Here is a 22,756-nt window from a genome sequence, read left to right on the forward strand (position 1 = left end):
GGAAATCTGCAGGGGAAAGGGATCCGCTGCAGTTCGACAGCCTGCAGTTGGGCCACTGACAGGTGGGCCTGCATGTGCTGCTATTTTGGCCCAGCCGCCGGGGTAGGTGAGCCGAGGCGCCGAGCGCTCGCCAACACGATTCGCGCAGGCGCTGCAGATCAAAAGGAGGGGGAGGCCCCAACTCCAAAGTCCACCGTGCCTTCCTCCTGCCCCCGCCCCCGCCCCGACTCACCACCGCACTGCACAGAGGTTCTCCGGCGGTCGAGCGCGCCTCGATCCAGATCCAGGTAACCTGCTCCGATCCTCCCCCCGCCGCGACTGCGCCTCTCTCTATCTCGCTCCCTCCTCCTCCTCCAGTAGGCGGCGTCCTCCTCCCATGCGAAATCGTTTGGTTGCTTGGTTCCCGGTTCTGCTTGTCAGGGATGCCCCAGCTCGCTTGGACGGCGTTCAATCAGGATCTTCCTTTTCTGGAACTGGAACTGGAACGGATACTCCTACTTGCATCCGAATCTGATACGAATTGGCGTTAGTCGTTACCTTACCCATGGACTTTTCGTACGAAACTTCTGTAGATTCGACTACTTTCTCGTCGTTTAAATTTAAAACTGTCCGTTTGGGTTACTAGACACGGAAATGCCCGCCGTAGTTCACCTGGCTGCCGAGTTGCCTCTGAAATCTTAACATGCTGCGCGCTTGTGTGCCTGCCATCCTTGCATTCTTTCCACCAAAATTGGCTTTTGTAGTGTGCACCCTTGTAGTAGCCACCAGGCGGCACTCAGCACTTGGTCACTGTCTTTGATTTCTTTTGTCTTTTGCTCACAACAAACCAGCAGTAATTAGGATGATGCATCTTCCTTCTTCTGATTCACATGCACGGCCAGTCTAATCGGTTGTACAAATTGTAGTATCACCCTGTAGGATAGATTTGTTCCTCATACCTAACACCACCCATAAAGGTCCAAAGCACACATCCTCTGTTACATTTGCATTGAGATCTATCATCTATGTGAAGTTGCATTTCGATCCATAAACCTGATGTCTTTGCTGCTTGTGTGTCCAGTTACGAGATGGCTCTCACGAGAATTGGTCTCGCCGGCCTCGCGGTCATGGGGCAGAACCTTGCCCTCAACATTGCGGAGAAAGGGTTCCCCATCTCTGTCTACAACAGGACGACCTCCAAGGTTGACGAGACAGTGCAGCGTGCCAAGCTGGAAGGAAACCTCCCCGTGTATGGTTTCCATGACCCCGCATCCTTTGTGAGCTCCATTCAGAAGCCTCGTGTCGTCATCATGCTTGTCAAGGCTGGGGCGCCGGTCGACCAGACCATTGCCACCCTTGCGGCACACCTGGAGCAGGGAGATTGTATCATTGATGGAGGAAATGAGTGGTATGAGAACACGGAGAGGAGGGAGAAGGCAATGGAGGAGCGTGGACTCCTATATCTTGGCATGGGTGTCTCTGGAGGAGAGGAGGGTGCCCGCAATGGCCCGTCATTGATGCCTGGAGGCTCTTTTGAGGCGTACAAGTACATCGAGGATATTCTTCTGAAGGTGGCTGCCCAGGTCCCGGACAGTGGCCCGTGTGTCACATATATTGGCAAAGGTGGATCAGGCAACTTTGTCAAGATGGTTCACAATGGAATTGAATATGGTGACATGCAACTGATTGCTGAGGCATATGATGTTCTCAAGTCAGTCGGTAAGCTCACAAACAGTGAACTGCAGCAGGTGTTCTCTGAATGGAACAAGGGTGAGCTCCTCAGTTTCTTGATTGAGATCACCGCAGATATTTTTGGTATCAAGGATGAGCAGGGTGAAGGCTACCTGGTTGACAAGGTCCTGGACAAGACCGGGATGAAAGGAACTGGCAAATGGACGGTCCAGCAGGCTGCTGAACTCTCTGTGGCTGCTCCTACAATTGAGGCATCCTTGGACTCCAGGTTCCTCAGCGGTCTGAAGGACGAGCGGGTCGAGGCTTCCAAAATCTTCCAAGGTGACTACTCCACTGGCCTACCAGTGGACAAGGCGCAGCTGATTGAAGATGTGAGACAAGCTCTCTATGCCTCCAAGATCTGCAGTTACGCACAGGGCATGAACATCATCAAGGCCAAGAGCTCAGAGAAAGGATGGGGACTTAACCTTGGTGAGCTAGCGAGGATCTGGAAGGGAGGGTGCATCATCCGTGCCATCTTCCTCGATCGCATCAAGAAGGCCTATGATAGGAACCCCAACCTTGCCAACCTCCTTGTGGACCCTGAGTTCGCCCAGGAGATCATGGACAGGCAAGCTGCCTGGCGCAGGGTTGTCTGCCTAGCCATCAACAATGGCGTTAGCACCCCAGGCATGTCTGCGAGTCTGGCCTACTTCGACTCCTATCGCAGGGACAGGTTGCCTGCCAACCTGGTCCAGGCACAGAGGGACTACTTCGGGGCTCACACCTACGAGAGGGTCGACATGCCTGGTTCTTTCCACACCGAGTGGTTCAAGATTGCGCGCAACTCCAAGATCTGAGCTGCTGCTGCTGCACAAACGGCATGCCAAAACACGATAAACACGATAAGACGAGGTTTCGTGCAGGATGTTGAGTAGTCAGTCATATATTGCTTGCAGGGGAGGAACTGTGGTTGAATTTTATTTTCCATGCGCATTGCTTAATTTAGGCCAGAAGTTCAGAGTTCCCTGTTGTAAGCACTAAGCAATCCCGGATGGAGAACATTTAAATTTGCTGGAACTTTGCAGTTTATGTTTGTAAGTTTATTACATGAATAAAAGCATTTTGGCATGTTTGTTTTTAGTTATCATTTTGATCAATCATTACATTTACCTTTGCCTTGAAAGAAACTATTTCGCTTGTATTGGTTCTCTCGCCTATGTGTTGTTGCACTGAACTGTTGACTGGTAAATGTCCCAGTACATTTAGACTAGGCTTGATGGACAACTTTGAAATAGCTTCATATCATTTAACGAACGTTCATACTACCAGTTTAAAAGAAACACGAATGCTCCAAGTTTTGTTGTTGCTCACACTAGATTGGATGAATGATTTGTTTCCGATGCATTTGTCAATATAAGCACATATGTTTGCAAACTGAACCGTATATTGCGCAACCACATTTACAGCAAGCATATCCAAATCTGCATGCTCCTTTCACCCTCCGGTTTGATGCAGGAATAATTTAACAGCAAGCATCATAACGGAGATGAGAGGGAATATCTGTGCAGTGCTAGCTCACATTACTGATTCGTGATGCTATCGTACTATACACATCATACACTTGTTCACTGGGCACTGAACCCTCTATCATTCGACAAACCAGGCTGCTTTGACAATATGACATTACCGTTGAGGTCCATCTGATACTGCAATTTGCTGTAATCCATGACGATTCTGCAGCTGCTCCAGTCTTCTGCATGCATGCTAACACCGAGATAGTATATATGGTCGCGCACACTAGTTCCACTTACCGACCTGAATAAAGATGAGTGTGAAAAACTCCAAAAAGTTGAAAGTGAAGAGGAAAAGAAATGGTAAAAATGCATCTGCTGTCTGCTGTGTTCTTTCATTTGAGAGAGATCGAGGACCTGCTGCATGTTGGGTCTTCACCAGAATCATCGCAGATCTTCTCCACATTGTAGACTAAGCTTCCTAGTCCAATGTTATGGATCCATACCTGAAGAAATGAAAAAAATGAAGTGTTGGAATCTAGGGAAGCATAGAAACCAGGAGCACCAGCTATCTGTAAAAAAGGAATAGTAATTGTACTGTAGAGTGAGTGCATATCATACCTCTCTTGGGAAGTGATGATAGGTCTTCTCTGGGAAGAATGAGAAGTATGGTGGCAGGTGGGGCACAATATCATGGGCATGAGTAACTCGAATTGCATGAGGCAAGTGTGTCTTGAAATAAGAAGCAAAAGCAGCATTGCCAATACGAGGCTGCCCAAATGTCATCAGTTTTACGCCATCCAGTCCGTAGTTCACCTGAAAGAACATGGACATTTATTTGGACATAGAAGTTAAACAAGCAGGAAGAAAGTTTTGGCAAATAGTCATGTTTTTCTAGGAAACATGGCACTCCAAACTTTTTTTATTTAAAACTACATTTATGGCAAAATTCTAACTGCTCTGACATGTGGAAGATTGTCAGAAACACAACATAAGCTAAAGGTTGCTAAATGAAAGATGAAGAAACATCATCTCCACAACAGGCTAACCCAACAACTGTAAATGTAGCTATCGAGCATAAATTTCTGAAGAATAAGTAGTAAAAGCTTAAAGTGAATATGCTTCATGCAAGGCTCAGTACTTACAACAAGATCGAGTGCACAAAATGAAGCCATAGCTCCTCCCATTGAATGCCCTGTGATCATGATTGGAATATCTCCGTAAAATTTCCTAGTCTTTTGAATACCACTGACTACTCCATCACGCAGTGTCGTGTTGTGGTAGGCAGAATAAAACCCTCGGTGCACCTATAACCAGGTAGAATACTAGTATGAAATATGAAGCGGGTTTATCACAAGTGCAGTTTAACTAGCTATACTTACCATTGCTTCAGGCATACCAGGGTAGTCAAGATCAAGCTGTTTCCATAACAAGTCCTCTATCCAATTCTGGATGCTGAGAAATTGGACCACCAGTACAGTTAAGGTAGCAAAGTACATTTTTACACATTGCAAAGAGATATGCCTCGTTTTCAACTAAAAAGGTCAAGTATTTATAAAAGATATAGTGCATCACAATGAATGGTACTAGTACTCCCCCCCCCCCCCCCCCCCCCCCCCCCCGCACGGGTGATTTCCTCAAAAAAATGGTACTAGTACATTATTGATCTATTCATGTAAGTTTAAAGTGGCAGAAGTTCTGAATTGAAACAAGAATAGCAGTTTTTAAGAACAATAAGCAAAAACGAGATTTAATTTACCTGTTCTCTTGAGTTCCTCTAAACACAACAACGAGTGCATTAATATCACTAGCGAAACCAACATATGCCTGCATATTCATTGAAACATGATCAGTATACTATACGACATGAAGATAAATGTACAAAAAAAAGTAGGGAAGAACCTCCAAGCAGTTCTCGACATTCACAACGATCTCTATCATCTCGAACCCCTGGGTCATCCAATTAGATTTCATCATCCATCCCCAAAATTACATAAGGTGGGATGGAAAGACTCAGAACAAAGGTGAGTGGTAGCGGAAGTTTACCTTGATCAAGTCACCGCATCGAGCACATGTCCAATTAAACAATTGTGTCAAATCAGCAGTATAGATCTGCAAAATATCACGACATTTAACTACAAAACACGGTAAAAGAAAAGGTAAAAACCTACATATAGTGGTATGTTTTGGTATCAATTTTGCGTAAATAATGGAAGGAATTAATTGACATTAAGGAAAGACTAATGGAAGAAAGGTAAATGAGCTTACTGCAGCAGCATACTCCACAAGTATCTTGGCAAGAGTGGAGTTGTATATGGTAGTTGAGGGCTTATGTTTGATCGTAAGTTCTGTTTGACAAAAGTAAAGCATAATAATCATGATTCATTATGAAAATACTGGAGATAATATGGAACATGATGAATACCTGGAGACAAACTAGTTTAACAGAAACATAGTATGTAACATGGAAATTATAATCATGCAGAAAATTTCTTCAGAAGCTAAAGTGGAAATATGTAACGTCTTTGAATCAAATCTGTATGCAAACTAATGTACTAATATACAAAAAATATTGATGTCACTTGTTCAAGAAAAACTGACTATGACCAGGCTACAAAACCATACCAACAAGACACGCCTCCAACGTTTTCAACCTCAAGAATTGAAATGAAAAAGGTAATTTTATATACTACTAATTGGGTTAGCATAAAAACTTGGCTGGAACATGTTTCGGTGTATTGCACTGTAACTTGCCATGTAAACAGCATGTCAGTTCATCCAGTGGCTTCTGAAAATTGGACTCACTAAGTATCTCATCTGTTTTCAGATTGTTTCTTTTTTTTCACAAATAGTCCTGTCGTGGCTCTAGAAGGAGGGCCACAACAGGGTGGCGTAGTGCACCCGCCTAATCCCAGAGGGTGGATACTCGGTGAAGTGCAAGCGATTCGTCAGATCTACTTACAAAGCAAGAACACAAGAACACACGGGAATTTAGAGTGGTTCGGGCCGCCGGGGCGTAATACCCTACGTCCACTGAGAGTTCTATTGCTCTTGTGTCCGTCGATGAGTCTATCCTCTGCCTCTAAGTCCCTTTTTGAGACCTGAGTTCTTCTCTACCGGGCGTCTCCCTTTTATAGCACAAGGAGGACGCGTACAGGCGTTGGACCCCGACAGTTGGGTCCAACAAGGATGTATAGTCTACCATGAAAAAGATATTGATGGTGCTATATTGATGGAGAATCTTTTGCCGGGTAAACTTCATCGCCCTGTAGACTCTCCGACCGAGGGGTTCTTCACCTGTCCCATCGGCGAGGTGCCCGTTGAGGCGGTGTAGGTTGCGGCGTAGACTGTTGAGTCTACCGCGTAGGCGTTATGATACTCCGTCGCCGAGCTGTCGTGTCTAACTAGCGTTGCAGACTGACGCGCGTGGCGTGGGTGCGCTAGCGGCTGCACTGTGCGCCTTGGTAACGCGCGGTCAATAGTACAGCCTGGCAAAAGTTACCTCGGGCTCTGCCGTGGCAGAGCGCACTTACGTCTCCCGCATTGAATGCGGTAGGTGGGCGAGTCTTCCCGGGGAAGCTTCGCGGCCGCGCGCGTGCCTGCGCCTGCGGACACGTGGCGGCTCCGGACCCCCCAGGTGGGGTGTCTGTTCCCTTCCCGCTGAGGGGTCTGGATAGTATATGGAGGCCGGGACCCCGTGGGAGGTCCGGGCCCCTGGCTGTTTTGGCTGAGCGCTCCCTTCTCCGGGACACGTGGCGTTACCGAACCCTTCCCTAGCAAGGGACGGGTCCGGGGCCGTTTGTCTGATGGGATGGAGCCGGACCCCAGGGGTCCGGATGCTCAGCCCCTTAGGGCGTAGTTACGGATAACTACGCGAGTCTTAACACAGCAAGAGGGATACCCTAGTCCAGAGGTACCGACAACTCCCATCCGCATACCAAACTGACCAAATGAAGTGCAATGAGCACCTCTGAATGCAATCAGGCACAGCTACAACGCAAGGGGGCAAATTGCTTACCTCTCCCGGAGCAAACAGCAAGCAAGCACAGCAAAAGAGCCGCCTTTAGCAACCCGCGGCGCTCCATGCCCTGAAAACACAGCACAGAGAAACCAGGCGCACTCAAAATCGCGACGAATCCCGACGAAGTCAATTAATTCTGGAAGAAATTAGACGAGATAGCTCCGGAGTTGCTTACCGGAGGTCCAAATCGGCGGAACCCAGGCCGAATCCCGTCGCGCGCGATTTCGGAGCTCAAGAACTTGGGGAGGAGACCGGAGGATCCCCGATTGGCCAATCCGAACCAGTGCGAAATTTTATTCTGACAAGCAATCCGAGTTCTGACTTTCTGGAGGTGCGGGTACAATCGGGATACTAAGTTGAGAAGACGGAAATAGTAAAATAAATTATAGGAGTGATAAATTAAGGGAGCGAAGAAGCGAGAGCACGACACGGTGATTAGGGTGATCTTATATAGGAGAGAGAACAAGAACACTGTACACTGGGTCGGTGTGAAATGACAGGGATGCCCCCCCCCCCCCCCCCCCCCCCCCGAAGCATATCAGGATTCGGATTGGTAACGATAATTAAGCCGGGTCGCAATCCGCCCCCAACCCAGAAAGAAAAAAAAAAGTCTTCTGCAGCTGTACATTGCACGAGAGTGAGTGACCACGGCCAACTCTGACGAGTGACATTGAGACTCCGTAGATTAGAACGTAGGTGGCAAGAGATGTCAGGAGGAAGCAAACGAGACGAACGGCGAGAAGGAGCTGGGCACGAGCGATCAGCGCCCTGTTTCACCAAACAGATTGCGTTTCTCGTGCCGGGGACATCGCAGCTAGATCGAGCATTCTTTTCCGTTTCCTTTGGAGTTTGGAGGATGCGATGCGTCGATCCATCAGTTTGTTGAGGTGGTTATGCATGAGCTCGACGTTGCTTCTTCATGCGGCAATCACTGCAAAGGTTAACGATCGATGTGCTGCCGCTGCCCAGATTCGCCGCCCCTGCCGAATCGATCGATCTCTTCTGAAAACGAGCCCCCATCTTTGTTTTGATTTATTTCAGCCAGGCTTTTGCTGCGTGCATGTTTATCCTTTTGCTGGCCGCCTGGCGAACCTTGCTCCGGCGTCAAATCAAAATTCAGCACGCGATCACATAGAGCCATTCAGGATTGCTCGCCGGCGGCGAATGAGCCGTTCAAACAGGCGTAGCTGCGTCACACTGAGCCCGTGTTCAGTTACAAAAATCAAAATTCCAAATTTTTTTTCCGGCACCTGCATGGAGACTTAAATCTAGACAAAATAAAAAACGCATTACGACTGCTATCTGTAAATGGCGAGACGAATCTAATGAACCTAATTAGGCTGTAATCAGACGCTAAATTGCTACAGTAATGCTACAGTAAACAATCTCTAATGACAAATTAGTTAGGCTCATTAGATTCGTCTCGCGATTTACAGACGAGTTCTGTAATTATTTTTGTGATTAGTCTATGTTTAGTACTTCAAATATAGAAAGATGTTTTTTCAAAATTTTTACATCGCGCAACCAAACGGGGCCGATTTGCTTTTGCTTGGACGGATCAGAGTCAGAGATGCAGCGGCAGGGAATTGCCAATAGGGGAGGCTGCCAACCGGGCCACGCAATGAACATCGGCTGTGTTCACTTTTAAAATTTCTCTCTTCAAATTTCAATATTCATCTATTACATTAAATTTTTTACCTCATGTATGGAGCATTAAATGTAGATAAATAAAAAACTAATTGCATAGTTTTGATGTACACGACGAGACGAATTTTTTGAGCCTAGTTAGATCATGGTAGGACAACAATTACCACAAACAAACAAAAATACTACAGTATACTGCAGTGTCTGATGTGACTTTTTTTACTATTATTTTACGGATATAAACAAAGCCATCCTTGGACGTCTCACACAGCGTGTCGGAAACAGAAGAGACGAAGGAGACTCCAAGTTAGGCCCCACGGTTGAGATTTGACAAAGGATGAAACGTCCGGGCTCAAAACCGTTGGGAGCACGGAACGGTGCCTTGTGACTGTCAGTGGTAGTTTTTGGGTCCTGACATCTGATGACGTGCACGGGGAACCAAACCAACCTGCATCGTTTCACTGTCAGTAAATCACTCTTGTTTAGATGTGTAAAGTTTTGGGTGTAAAACACTGTAGCACTTTTGTTTGTATTTAATAATTATTGTCCCGTCATAGATTAATTAGGCTTAAAAGATTCGTCTCGCAGATTATAAATAAACTGTATAATTAGTTATTTTGTTTAGATATATTTAATACTTCATGTATGTATTGAAATATTCGATGTGATGAAGAATCTTATAAAGTTTTGAAATTTTGAAGAGAACTAAAAGTTGTTTAGAGTTTCAGATCACGAGGGACGGACGGAGCGACTACTTGCTCACTTGCAGCCGTCTCTATAATCGAGGACAGAGGAGTGGGGTGCGAAGTCTACAATTCTGCACCACGCTGACGAATTTCAAGGGTGAATTTGCTTTGGTTATTCTTAGAGCAAAAGTTAAGCGCAAAGAAGCAATGTCTTTATGGCTACAGGTTTTGTTGTAATCTTTTTTTCTTCTTATGTTTTTGAATCTTCTTTTTTAGACCCTGTTTTGTTTTACCTTTTAATATATAACCAATAGGAGGAACCCCTCCTATTTCATTAAAAAAATTGCTGCATGTGGCGCCAGACCTGAGGATGTTATGAAGATGATGATCTCATAAACTCCACATAATCTTGAGAATCTTCTGAACATGACGGAACTGACTCATTCGGTGATTGACTAGAAAAAACCGAGCAGAATTGTTTCCACGAGAAAAATATTTGCTGAGGTGCTGCAGTGACTCCACTATCCAATCAACAAGTTTCGGTGTAGCCAATTTCTCTATGGTGAGAAGGCTTGTTAATGAAATATGGGATAACAAAATTGAAGCAAAGATCAAAGATGGGCCCACATGTAGAAAAAAATCCCATTCCCTCTTGGCTCGCTCCAGTTTGCTACAAATTTCGCTCCACTCAGATCCTGTCCCCGTAGCAATACTGGTGAACCTTAATCACTAGAATCGGATAATTAGCTTATGGGATCAGTTCTCCTCGGCTCGAATGAGGTATATGTACTCCTACTGCATCGACCATCGAGTCTTCCATGTTCGATTGCATGGCCTGGAGCCCCACCTTGAGGCTCTTCATTCATCGATGGCTCCGGGGCATCGCCTTCCTCGTCTGATTCCACGGCCCAGCTCATCTGCAACATGACCAAGCGACTGCTCAACGCTTCTGCATCCTTCCGCTGCGTTTATCCACTTGGGCTCGTGACGGTCCTCAAGCCTAGCCCTGTTCATCCATGGTTTTAGGCGCGCGGTTTACGCTGCGAAACCAAACAAACACGCCATTGACTGGTTTAGGTAGTCTGGGTTAGCGGTTTCTCCGGTTTGGAAACAGAGCTAAGTGGTCCTCTATTGGAGAAGGGAAAATCCTTCTCAAATTAGCAGCATGCCAGCTTGTGTCACTTGTATCTCATTCGAGACTTGGCGTGCACCTGCGATGGGGGTGGTGTGGGTCGGCCCACCGGTTCGCCGACCCGGCCCACGAAAATGCTCCAAAATGGGCTCCTTCTCAGAACCATGTATGCAGCCTGGGTTGCTGATTCGAAATCACTCAAACCTTAAGGTTGGCTGGTTCGATCCCGCAATCTTATACATCTTCCACAAGATTTTTTCTCCCCTATCTTCCACTATTTGAGATTCGTGCAAACTATTTGATCCGTTAGATATCGTCAACCCTAACCTTCTTCTTCCTCACCTTCCTCTTCCCTCACCATGCTCCCGCCGCCGCCCTGAGCCCAGGCTCCGCCTCCTGCGCCGCCGCCCCACTCGCCGCAGCTGCAGCGCTCACGCCGCGGAGCCTGCTGGGCGCCGCCTGCTGCTGCCCCGCGCTGCTGCATGCTGGCTACGCCTGCTGCGCCTGCCGCTGCGGCAGCGCAGCGCCGCTGCCCCTGCTGTTGCTGCCCGCTGCCCGCCGCCTGCTGCTGTTGCTGCACGCCGCCTACCGCGCCTGCTGCTGTTTGCGCGCTGCGCCTGCCGCCGCTGCTGCGCGCCACCGCTGCGCCTGCCACCGCTGCTGCGCGCCACCGCCGCGCACGCCGCCACGCCACCGCCGGAGAAAGAAACTTTTCAACATTTTCATTTTAGTATTTTCAACATTCTTCATTTCTAATTTCAACATTTCATCTCTACAGTTTCAACATTTTAAAAGTCAAATGTTGAATATGTTTAACAAAATGTTGAACATATTTGTAGCAGATAATTGGGCCAAAGTGGACTTTAAAGATGAATAGCTTATTTATCTTCCAGAAGATAGATAGGAACGCCCGGTTCGATCATATATGAGTATAGGAGATTTGGAAGGCAATGCAATTCTCGAGACATATGGTAGTATACGGTATATCTATAACTACCAAATATACTCTAACACTAAACATGAAGGGTATACCTTTAAAATTCTGAAGTCCAAACTGCAATATATGGAATACAATGAGACAATTGGGATATCCTTGGCGCGTGCTGAGAAATACATCACGCGGTCATTAAATAATTTAACTACACGCCACACCGCAACAAAGACAGCCTGGGTGACTCATAAGCCCTGTGTCAACATCAACGTTGGTATACCCGTGACAAAACTAGATTTTTATTATGAAAAGACGGAGTTATTCAGTACAAATAAGAAGCAGAAGCAGTCTGTTCTAACCGTGAACAATTTATGTGCTTGCCATAGCCCATAGGTGTTGAATGTCTTTGTTCATGGTTTTCTCATTCCAAAGAGGCATTGTTCTTGGTGACATTGTATTGAAACTTATGAGCGGACTTGAGTTGAACTGTTTTGAGGGCATTCAAGTACCCAATGATGTTACGAAAATTCAAGATATTAGATTACTTGATAGCAACCCACGCATTTGTTATATTCTTTGTTGAGAAAGAGTGCAAGGCAAACTTCTAGAGTATTCTTCACAATGTAAGAATGAGATATTTTATGTAGCACTCTAGAATTAGTAATAAGTAAATTTGGAATATGTTAGACTCAGGACACTTGTCTAAATATCATGTCTCCCCTTGGCCTATAAATAGTCATAGAGACACCCCCTCTCTTGTCATGGCATCCATCCATGAGCATGTTAAATAAGAGGTGGTAGTGCTAGAAGACAAGGCGAGCCACTAAAGAAGAAAATGTTGTATGCTCTTGTGTAGTATTGTGTTGCAATAAAATCTCGGCCTTCTTGTAAGTGTCAGTCTCCTGGTTAAACTATATAGCTTCTAAGTACTTAGTGTATAAGTTGTGATCCATCGAAGGTTGGCTCTGCCACCCGGGATCACAAAGGGTTTGGGCTTCATTGAAGGTTGGCTCTGTTATCTGGAAGCTAGCTTTATCTGTTGATAGACTATGCCACCGGGAAGTAAAAAGGCGACTCTACCATCAAAAAGACCCAATACACTAAGTAACTAGAAATTAAAGAGGCTAGCCGACTCTACAATAAGTTGGTGTGTCATAGGTATAACTCCTCAGCTTAGTGGTTATTAGGGCCACCCTGATTTCCAACATTCTTGTAATAGAGAAGTATATAATGCAATTTTATTCTGAACAAAACTTTCATGAGAAACATCAATGCATTATTATGAATGGATGTGGTATGCCTGGACATGCAACCAGAGAGTCATAGGTGTAACTCCTCAGCTTAGTGGTTATTAGGATCACCTCGATTTCCAACATTCTTATAGTAGAGAAGCATATAATGCAATTTTATTTGGAACAAAACTTTCATAAGAAACATCAGTGCATTATTGTGAATGGATGTGGTATGCCTGGACATGCAACCAGAGACCTCTTGAAGCTGCTGAAGAACAAGACATGACTCGCAGTAGAGATTGTGTGATCCAAATCCATCATGTGCACACATTCGTTTATGCACGAGGGTCAATTGAATTAGCTTATGACAATTTCAATCTTGTTGTGCCTTCTCTCCGTTGGGTTGGTGTCATGACAATTGATCTTGAAAATTGCGAGCATAAGTTGACTGAGTAAAATGGACATATCTAAATTGGACTTACCAGAGGGCTTGTTAGAGAAAGTAGAACATATGAAACAATTTGGCTAAAAAGTAGAATTTGAGGAGCTCAAACAATTTGGCGTTTTTTATTTTGCTGACAGGATGCTGCCAGAGCTGATAAGTCCTGCTTGTATATAATACAAACATTATTCATGGATATTTTTGTATTTTTTGTTTCATATAAGCTAAGTGGGCATCTAGAATCTGTCTATGAGTGTGATCTGAAGTGCACTTAATATGTTGTAATTTATAAAATTTAAGGATGTTTGTGTCTTATTTATTTCATATATTCTGAGTGGGGACCTGAAATCTGTCTATGGGTGTGATCTGTCAGAGTTTTGTTTTACGTGTTAAGTGATTTAACTGACAATTTGTTCAATTCTTTGGCAAGTGGTTCATCATAGTGATTTAGTGAAATACCCTGCATCATAACTCATATATAACTTTGTATACTTCACAATTTAAAAGAAAGCATGATAGACACTATTGTTGCTCATACTTTACATCTGAATTGTGGCTTAATGTGAATGCCAAATCCAAGAAATCTAGAATCAAATAGCAACTGTGAACTGGTTCCCTTACTCTTAAGCAAAAGGAAAATGTATGTACCTGACTCGAACTGGAGACCTGACGTGATAACCAACTGCACGAAATCTTTGTTGTTTACTCCATCCACACTTCATTAAATACACCCAAAACTGATTGCAACTAACAATAGATTATCAGGCATATTCCAAGGAGTGATCTCTCATCTCTTTTTTGAAGGAATAGTGATCTCTCATCTCTGATTGAATGCTACACTCCACACGGAAAACCAGACATCCTTCCAAAAATCTGGCGTCCAAATAATAAAGCATAAACAAAGGCAAAGTACTGGCCCGGTACACTGATACAATTGCTGAATGCTCTTGGACACCCTCATCCGATTGCCACAACGATTTACAAACTCAATTTAAGATATCTCAATAGTCAGATGCTCCGAGATGCAAGCAACAATTAGCGATTGGATCAATGGAGCTAGGAGATGAGGCGCATGTTCTTGTGGTGGGCGAGTGGAGCGGCTGCATACAACGAAGGCAACGGCGGACACAGAAGAAGTGGCAGCGGTGGCCGAGTCACGGGTTACGAGAGCCGAGTGTTCGCTGCAAGCCGAGCTGAGATAGCCGATTATAGTGGGTGCCGTGCGCAAGGTTCAGGCGAGCGTTAGATCGGTGGGATGGCCACGAGGCATTCATCCAGCGTGGGTCCTCACGTGAAAGAGTATGGGGATCGACCCCACTAATTTTTCTTCCAAACAAAAGACACATGCTTTTTTTAAGAGTTAATTGGATGCCTACCATTGCAATTTTCTAAGTTTCGAGATCTATCATTATAATTCACCTATTTTGAAATTTGCCATTACAATTCTTCATCTACATGATTCTTGCCATTTTCTACATTTTTTCGACGCATAGGCCCACTGTTTTCGTATGGACCAAAACACCCATGCTGCATCTCTATCTTCGCTCGCTGACACGTGGATCCCACAAGTCAGCTTCGTCTTCAACCTCCAGGCAGCCGCCGGTCTCGACCATGCCTGACTGCTCGACACACCCCTGCCCTGCTGGCGCTGGTGGCCGGCCTGCAGCTCACCTCCTACCCCGCGCACCGCGGCTGCGCTCATGTGGCGCTGCAGCGGGCGGGCACCGCCACGTTCCTCACCAATCCGGCCGGGAGCTCGTGGCGTGCGGCTCCCACCAGCGGCGGGGCCGGCCGGACCCGTGGCCTAAATGCCCAGGGAGGCCGTGGCGCTCGGCGGTGCAGTGTAGGGCCGCGCAAGGCGGCACGCGGCGAGCCTGCAGCGAGCGCACCTCAACGGTGGCCCGGTCGGCGCGGAGGCGCCCCGTTCGTGGTGTCGCGGTGAGTAATCGAGCGGGGCAACTGAGGAAGGGCCGGACCGGTCGAGGAGCTCACTGGGGATCCGTTTTGGGGGCCGAAAGGCGATGAGGGATGGCCGGAGATGCTCGTCGGCGTTCGGAGCGGAGCTCGGGCGGCTCCAATGGCAACACGCGTCTCGACATGGACCTCTTCCTGGAGGAGAGCACAATGACGGGCCGGTAGACGTGTTTGCTCTGGAATCGCCCTAATCAAACGCCAACAACTGCTACTCTTTTCCTCCATGGTTCCTCCAAATCAAATCTACGGAGCAAACAACCTATGCAGGCCCAGCCTTTCACTCCAATCGAGATGCAAGATGCAGCTCCCCGACTACAAATCAGAGCTGATGGTCGCGAATGGCTGACGGCGGCCGGACGCGGTGAGCTCTGGCGTGTGCGGACATGCAAGTAGGAGGCGACTGCGGGCGGCAGCAACGGCTGTCTAGTGGAGGACGCCTGGAGGTTGAAGGAGAAGCTGACTCGTGGGACCCACATGTCAGCGAGTGGAGATAGGGATGCGGCAGGAGTGTTTTGGTCCATACGGAAGATTTATATGTGTACATCGACCTGACAGTGGGCCTATGCGTCCAAACAGCATATAAAATGGCAAGAATCATGTAGATGAAGAATTGTAATGACAAATTTTAAAATAGGTGAATTATAATAGTAGATCTCAGAACTTCGAAAATTGCAGTGGTATGCATCCGATTAACTTTTTTTTAATAAGGAGAAACCGGACTCCACTATCACATTGTGATAGCTTGTGGCCATACAACTAGGGGTGGTAATGGGCTATGACTATCGTGACTTCTTCACAGGCTAATATAATCTTTAGATTTTTTTAGCTTAAAAATATATAAAATTAGAGTCCGGTTTTTTTAGAATCTGATCTTTAAATTTTCTAATTCAAAATTAAGAGCCATTTACCATCCCTACATACAACAGAGAACAGACACAGGTTAGCAAACCAAATGATCCCACCAGTAGGAGCCTCATGGCGCCTTGAGAAACGAATCGAAGGAGCCTCACCTGCGTCCTGGAGGTACGCGCGCGAGTAATGGAGAGGCTTGGACTGGCGGCTCTTCGTCTGCGGCAAGGAGATGAAGAAGCAGACCAGTAGGCTTGCAGGCGGGGCGGGCAACGCTACTGCCACCCCAAGGTACATCCTTGGACGTCTCAGGTAGGCGTTTCGGAAACAGAAGAGACGATCGAAACTAGTTGGGCTCCACGGTTGAGATTTGAGAAAGACGAAACGGTCCGGGCTCAAAACGAGACTTCATCGATGGCGTGCAGGGGAACCAAACCAACCTCGTTTCATTGTCAGTTTAGATTAAAAAAAAAGAAAGTTTTTTTAAAAAAATGTTACATCAAATATTTAGACATATAAATAGAGTATTAAATATGAATAAAATAAAAAATTAATTGTACAGTTCGCGTATAAATTGTAAGACGAATCTTTTGAAGCTAATTGCGTTTTGATTTGACAATGTGATGCTACAGTAAATATTTGCTAATGACGGATTAATTAGACTTAATAAATTCGTCTCCCAGTTTATAGACAGAATCTGTAATTTATTTTGTTATTAATCTGTGTTTAATAATTTAAATGTGTGTCCATATGCTTCAAAAATTTTACGTGTAACACTTACTCACTGTCTTACTTCAGCTCGTTCTGATTTCACTGAAACCTAACAGTTTAGAGTTTCAGATCACGAGGGCCGGAGCGAGGACTAACTAGTTGCAGCCGTCTCTATCCTCAAGGACAGAGGAGTGCGAGGTCTACAATTTTTCACCACGCTGACGAATTTCAAGAGTGAGTTTGCTCTGATTATTCTTTGGAGCAAAAACTAAGCACAAAGAAGCAATGTCTTTATGGCTACAAGTTTTGTTGTAATCTTTTTTTTTCTTCAATCTTCTTTTTGAGACCCTATTTTGCTTTATCTTTTAATATATAACCACGTTTAAAAAAAAATTGCTGCATGTGGCGCCTTCGTTGACAGACCTAAGGATGTTATGAAGATGATGATCTCATAAACTCCACAAATTCTTGAGAATCTTCTGAACACGGCTGAACTGGCTCATTCTCATTCGGTGATTTACCAGAAAATCTTCCTCACTGAACTGGTTATTTCACTGAATCCCAACAGTTCAGAGTTTGAGATCACGAGGGACAGAGCGACGACTAGGCCATGGCTGATGCTCCCTTCCCCTTCCCGAGTTCCCATGCGGGCTTCCGCCGCCGCACCCCGCTCCTACTCGTCTCTCACCATGAATTTCAAACTGGGCAGCCACCACGGCACTGCACCCGCCGACGACGAGGAGGGAACGAATCGTGTGCGTTGCGGTGGATGGGAGGATCACTATCAGGGATATGGGGACTAGATCGGAGTGCGGCTTCGCGGTCAGACCCATCTTGACTCTCTCTCCCCTTCGTTGGCTTCCCCTCGCTTGCTCGTGCGACCGGCGCGGTAGGCGGAGGCGTTCCTCTTCTGCGGCGGCGACGGCGGAGGTAATACGATGTTATTGCAGCGCAATGTTTCGAGTTCCGAAATCAATTTTCTCTTAAATTTTCTCCATCTCAATGCTCAACCATGATTTATCTGCTTCAATCACTTTCTCCTTGAGCCAATAGATCTGCTGTTCCCCACCACACAACCTCACAGATGTAATTGCTGAAATCGATATCATGGCATCATACTAAGATTCTTTTCCTTCGTTGACACTAAAATAGTACAGACTGATCATTCGATTTATGAACTGGGATCAAATGACCAGCTACTCACACTTCTTACTTGATAAATAAAAAATAATCCTAAGCTGTGCACATGGTCTGAAAAGTTTTCTAAAGAGGTGATACAATTGGCTCATTAAGTTCTCTTTTCTGATTTGACTAAAATATAATTGGACAAAAAAACTCTTGCAGAAGATGACTCAAATACCAAATCAACAAATTTTAGTAGTCAATTTCTCGATAACTTTCAGATCATGTTACAGATCAACCTTTCACAGTATGCACATTGATAGCAGTAGAATGCTTTACAACTAAGCATAATTTATTTCATAGAAATTTGAACTTAACTGAACTTAACATCAGAAAACCAATGCCTTGCTTGGTGCTGCTTGTCTCTTATTCGCCTCAGCACATCTCAGAAGATGGCCCTCCCTGCCTTGAGGCTTGAAGGTGTCGCCCCATCTTAGTAGCAAGGGTAGACGGCGATGCAGCGCCTGCGTCGGGGAGGTGTGCACATCATCAGCAGCAGCAAGGCGAGGACGATAGTGACAAGCAGCCCCAGCAGGTTGAACGCCGGCTCATCTTCTTCTTGGCTGCAACACAGCTTGCCCATGTTAGCTGTTAGAGGGTGAGGAGGAGATGAGTCTTGGTAGAATGAGGATGAAGGAGGGTGGGACTTGGCTAAAGGCTTCTTCCTTGACTTGTGGAATTTCTTTAAGGCAACGACTGGGGATACAGGTCAGTCTTTCTATTATATGGTATGTTTGATATGAATCTTCTTTGCTTTCAGGCTTTGTTTTGTGGCTGTGGGTTGGTCTTAGTTGTTGAGGCATCACTGTCCACTTTTCTATGTTGCATTTTCTTTTTTCTTTTTTGGTCCTTTTGGTTGCAGATGAGACGACTCACTCAACCAATCAATTCCACACCAATAGTACCACTACCACCCGACTAGGATATAGTTTGTTACAGCCACATCAGTAGGCATGTTATATGGCATCAACTTCCTGGTTTTCCTTTCAGTATATCCTGGTCAAATTCATAATCGTCTGATCTGTACTGTCACTATCAAGTATTAATTTGGTTATATTGACACTGAAATCCATGTTAGTAGCATGTGCTGATACTGGTGGAACCAGGTTGTATTCAATAATTTGATCTTCTTTTTTTTCAGTATATAGCTATGCAGTTGTGGCCTGTGGGTATGTTTTTTTCCTCAAATTTTGCTTCATTCACAGGACGCAGTCAGATCTATCTATAGCAGTTAAATTGCGGGTCGTCAACATCAACTTGAATTCTGGTGCGCACATCATTGGTACTTTAATTAAGAGACACTTGCTAAAACACTTGCTAAAGTTGTTTTCATTGTATCATACCAGTATTACTAACTGCAATTAGGTTGATAATGACTTCTAAAAATGGCTACCCAACTCTTGATTCCTCATTTTCCAAGTACCGTTTGCATTTAAATATTTCAAATAAAGACAAGACAACCTGTACTAGAAAAGAATATGATGACTTAATGTACTGTTCTGTGCCCTCATTTGCTAATGCAACCAACTCATCGACAACCATTTAACAACTAAATTGAAAATCATAGTTGGTGTAACTGCTACTAAAATGGTACTGTTAGACAAATATATTAACCCTGTATTAAAGAGAATGACAGTCACGCTACCAGGTCTGTAAGCATGTAGCAGTAAGAGGTAAGAACACATATGCATGCACAATTCTGGTGACTATGAAAGGAACATAGCACATTGAACATTCAATGACGCATACATGTCATCTGCCATGGTACATCATTTTTCAGTTCAAAGTCGATGCACTTGGAGAAGGAGCCTTTTCATCATCGTTCTCCTTCTCTGGAACAGCCAAGTCCTCTGCCTTTTCCTCAGTGGTTATGGTTATGGTCTCGTTGGAATCAATGGGTTGCTTCCCATCTGATTCCCCTGCACATGGGACGAATGGAAGTTTTGTGTCAGCACATGATGATGCACCAGAGCAGAACTATAGACATGTTTCCATGTAGGGAATGATGGTGTCAAGAATCAAAATGATTAGAAATTAAGGTTAGCAGCAGATGCATGATTAATTAGGCCCTGATTACTTATCATGACCAATATAGAAGAAAAGTGTGGTTGGCATATTGCACACTTAACAATCAAGAAAATTCAACCTACCATCCTCGTCTCTCGAAACCGCACTAGAACTTTCCTCCTGGGGCACTTTGGAGACACTCTCCTCATCTTGCTCAACCTTGATCTCCCCAACAGTGTCCAACTTCCCCTCCTCCACTTTCAGTGCCTTGACAACTTCGGTTACCACCTGCTCAACAACAGTAGGGTCTGGGAGCTCTACCTCATTTTTTACCACCTCATTATCTTCAGGAGGTTTGGATTGCTCTGTCGCCCCCTCTTCCTTCCCTTCTGTTGTGCCATCAACTTCGGTCATGGACTCCTTGTCCTCAAAAACAGTAGGCTCTGGGAGCTCCGCCTCATTTTTCACCTCCCCGTTGTCCTCAGAAGGCTCAAGTTGCTCTGCCACCTCCTCAACCGGGGCAACTGTTAAGGTGACAATGTCATTGTCCTTGGTCGTTGAGGCCTCTGCCAAGGTAACACCATCATCGTCCTTAGTCGCGGGGGCAGCTGTGAAGGTAACACTGTGACTATCCTTGGTCACAGGGGCTACTGGTTTTGCTACGGTGACACTGCCACCCTCCTCGCTCACCATGGCAAGCATGTCGCTGTCCTTGGTCACGGGGGCAGCTGCGAAGGAAACACTGTCATCATCCTTGGTCACGGGAGCAACTGGTACTGCAAAGGTGATACTTCCATCCTCCTCGGTTACCATGGTAACCATGTTCCTGCCCTTGGTTGCCGCGGGTGATGGAAAGGTAACACTTTCATCGTCCTTGTCATCATCCTTGGTGATGGCGTCATCTGGCACTCTGAAGGTGACACTGCCATCCTCCTCTGTCAGCGTCGCAACTGGGAAGGTGACGCTGAAATCATCCTTGTTCTCCACGACATCATCCTGGGTCGATGCAACATCCTCAGTCAGTGCAGCATCATCATTCTCTTCGGATGACATCTCTTTGTTTTCACCCTCATTTTTCTTGTCCTTGACGGCTCCCTCTGTCGATATCTCGACTACATCGTCATTCTTGATATCTTCTTTTTTCTCTTCAGTGATGACATTCTCGGTTGATGCCACATCGGCCTTCTGATTGGCCACCATTTTGTCCTTGAGAACCTCATCTTTCTTGTCCTGTTCCTTATCCTTGGTGGCCTTCTCGGTCGATGCTTCTTTGCCCTTCTCAATTGTGATCGCTTCTTTAGCATCCTTGATAATTGCTTCATCCTTCTTGATCTCAACCTCTTTCTTCTCCGGGATGGCGTTCGCTGTTGCTATCGCATTGGCCTCCTTCACAGTGAATGCTTCTCTGTTGTCCCTGACGACCTGATCAGGCTTGCTGTTGATCCCCTCCTGTTTCTTCTCCTCAATGGCCTTCTGTGTTGATGTAGTTGCCTTGTTCTTCGCATCAGCGACCACCTCGTCATTGGCTTTCGCAACCACGGCAGAGCCATTATCAGATGGCGGAGGCACACGGGACGGCTGGGTGGCGTCGGCGACGACGCTGGATTTCCTCCGGAAGCGATTGCACCTGCCGCTGCCGGAATTGCCTTTGACCACAGCTTCTTTGGAGCCACCGCAGCCCATGGTGACTCAAAGGAGATGGAGAGGAGAGAACGTCGGAGATGCAAACGCAATGAGAGGAAGAAGAATTAATATGGGGTCTAGGATTTGAGGCAAGGAGAAGTCGCGGGAGATTAGGGTGTTATATGCCACGTGCATGCATGAATGGACAAGCTCGTGGGGAAATGCATGTATGCATGCATTTGACAAATTTAGGGAAACCATAAACAAGCAATAGTTTTTTTTCCTTCATAAAAAACAGAGGTTTCTGTGTTTTTGTTGAAGTTATCATAAGTGTGCTATTTGTCTAATTCAAGCTCATCATTGCTGTAAAATTTGCTTCGCTTAGAGAACTTTTTTTTTTTGACAAACTTTGTGCCTGCAGGCTGTCTTACCTCATCGGGGCTCGGCTGGCCTCTAGGTGGTTGTCCTTGCTGACCCAAGAGGGAACTATTCAGGAGCCATTATCCCCCCATCCCCCAATATGCTGACTAGGATACAAATGTTGATTTGGTGGACGACAAATACCATGCACCAGGAAGTAAAGTTGTTACAAATGATAGGAATGAACATCTTCTGTGCCGTGTGAGCCAGGAAGCTCTCACTCTGATGGCTCTTGACATGAGCCTCTTGTGCTTGTGCAACTTCTACGTTCTCCGCTGCCTGCTCCAGGACTGCTGCCCACCGTTCCTGGCCGGGCCCTCCATGTGAAATACCCCTGCCCGTCCTCTGCGGTGCATAGCTGTCGGTATCCCAGAACTGGGGTACCCCTCTTGCTGTGTCTAGGCAAGGGCCTTGTGGTTATCCTTGACTACGTTCAAACAGCCGGACCCTTGCGGTCCGGAGCCCTGTTCACCCGACAACGGTCCCGGACCCGTCCCCCGGCTGGGAAAGGTCTGGGAGCACCACGTGTTCCGGAAAAAGCAGGCGCTCAGCCCGAACAGTCGGGGGTTCCGGACCTCCCGTGGAGGTCCGGACCCCCGCGGAGTCCCGGACCCCTGTATAGTAACCAGACCCCTCACTAAGGGAAGGGATTGACACCCCGCCTCGGGGAGGTCCGGAGCTGCCACGTGTCTGCAAGCACAGACACGTATGTAAGGCCGCTTGGTCTCCATACTAAGG

General features: G+C 46.1%; 3 protein-coding genes, 1 long non-coding RNA gene and 1 pseudogene across 4 annotated transcripts; 3 read left to right on the top strand and 2 right to left on the bottom strand.

Moving 5' to 3' along the window:
• Window positions 1-52: 52 nt before the first annotated feature.
• Window positions 53-2,797, top strand: LOC120709194 (6-phosphogluconate dehydrogenase, decarboxylating 1-like). The gene is made up of 2 exons (XM_039994741.1): window positions 53-287; window positions 1,061-2,797. The coding sequence occupies exons 1-2, from the start codon at window positions 73-75 to the stop codon at window positions 2,508-2,510; spliced, it is 1,665 nt and encodes a 554-aa protein (XP_039850675.1). The 5' UTR covers window positions 53-72; the 3' UTR covers window positions 2,511-2,797.
• A 233-nt stretch (window positions 2,798-3,030) lies between these two features.
• On the bottom strand, window positions 3,031-7,610 carry LOC120709195 (probable feruloyl esterase A). The gene is made up of 11 exons (XM_039994742.1): window positions 7,361-7,610; window positions 7,183-7,252; window positions 5,433-5,512; window positions 5,211-5,276; window positions 5,067-5,114; window positions 4,924-4,991; window positions 4,547-4,619; window positions 4,310-4,471; window positions 3,786-3,980; window positions 3,582-3,670; window positions 3,031-3,468 (listed from the first exon to the last, which is right to left on the bottom strand). Exons 2-11 carry the CDS (start codon window positions 7,247-7,249, stop codon window positions 3,279-3,281), a joined length of 1,038 nt encoding a protein of 345 aa, XP_039850676.1. The 5' UTR covers window positions 7,250-7,252; window positions 7,361-7,610; the 3' UTR covers window positions 3,031-3,278.
• Window positions 7,611-11,710: 4,100 nt separating this feature from the next.
• LOC120710315 lies at window positions 11,711-13,366 on the top strand (annotated as a pseudogene).
• A 5,055-nt stretch (window positions 13,367-18,421) lies between these two features.
• Window positions 18,422-22,371, top strand: LOC120709197. Its single transcript, XR_005689588.1, has 3 exons — window positions 18,422-18,676; window positions 19,174-19,235; window positions 22,020-22,371. It is a non-coding gene; the product is annotated as an uncharacterized LOC120709197 (long non-coding RNA).
• LOC120709196 (myb-like protein X) lies at window positions 19,620-22,023 on the bottom strand. Its single transcript, XM_039994743.1, has 2 exons — window positions 20,119-22,023; window positions 19,620-19,911 (listed from the first exon to the last, which is right to left on the bottom strand). Exons 1-2 carry the CDS (start codon window positions 21,656-21,658, stop codon window positions 19,745-19,747), a joined length of 1,707 nt encoding a protein of 568 aa, XP_039850677.1. The 5' UTR covers window positions 21,659-22,023; the 3' UTR covers window positions 19,620-19,744.
• Window positions 22,372-22,756: the final 385 nt, after the last annotated feature.

This window comes from Panicum virgatum, chromosome 5K (genome assembly GCF_016808335.1).
Source record: "Panicum virgatum strain AP13 chromosome 5K, P.virgatum_v5, whole genome shotgun sequence".
NCBI lineage: Eukaryota > Viridiplantae > Streptophyta > Magnoliopsida > Poales > Poaceae > Panicum > Panicum virgatum.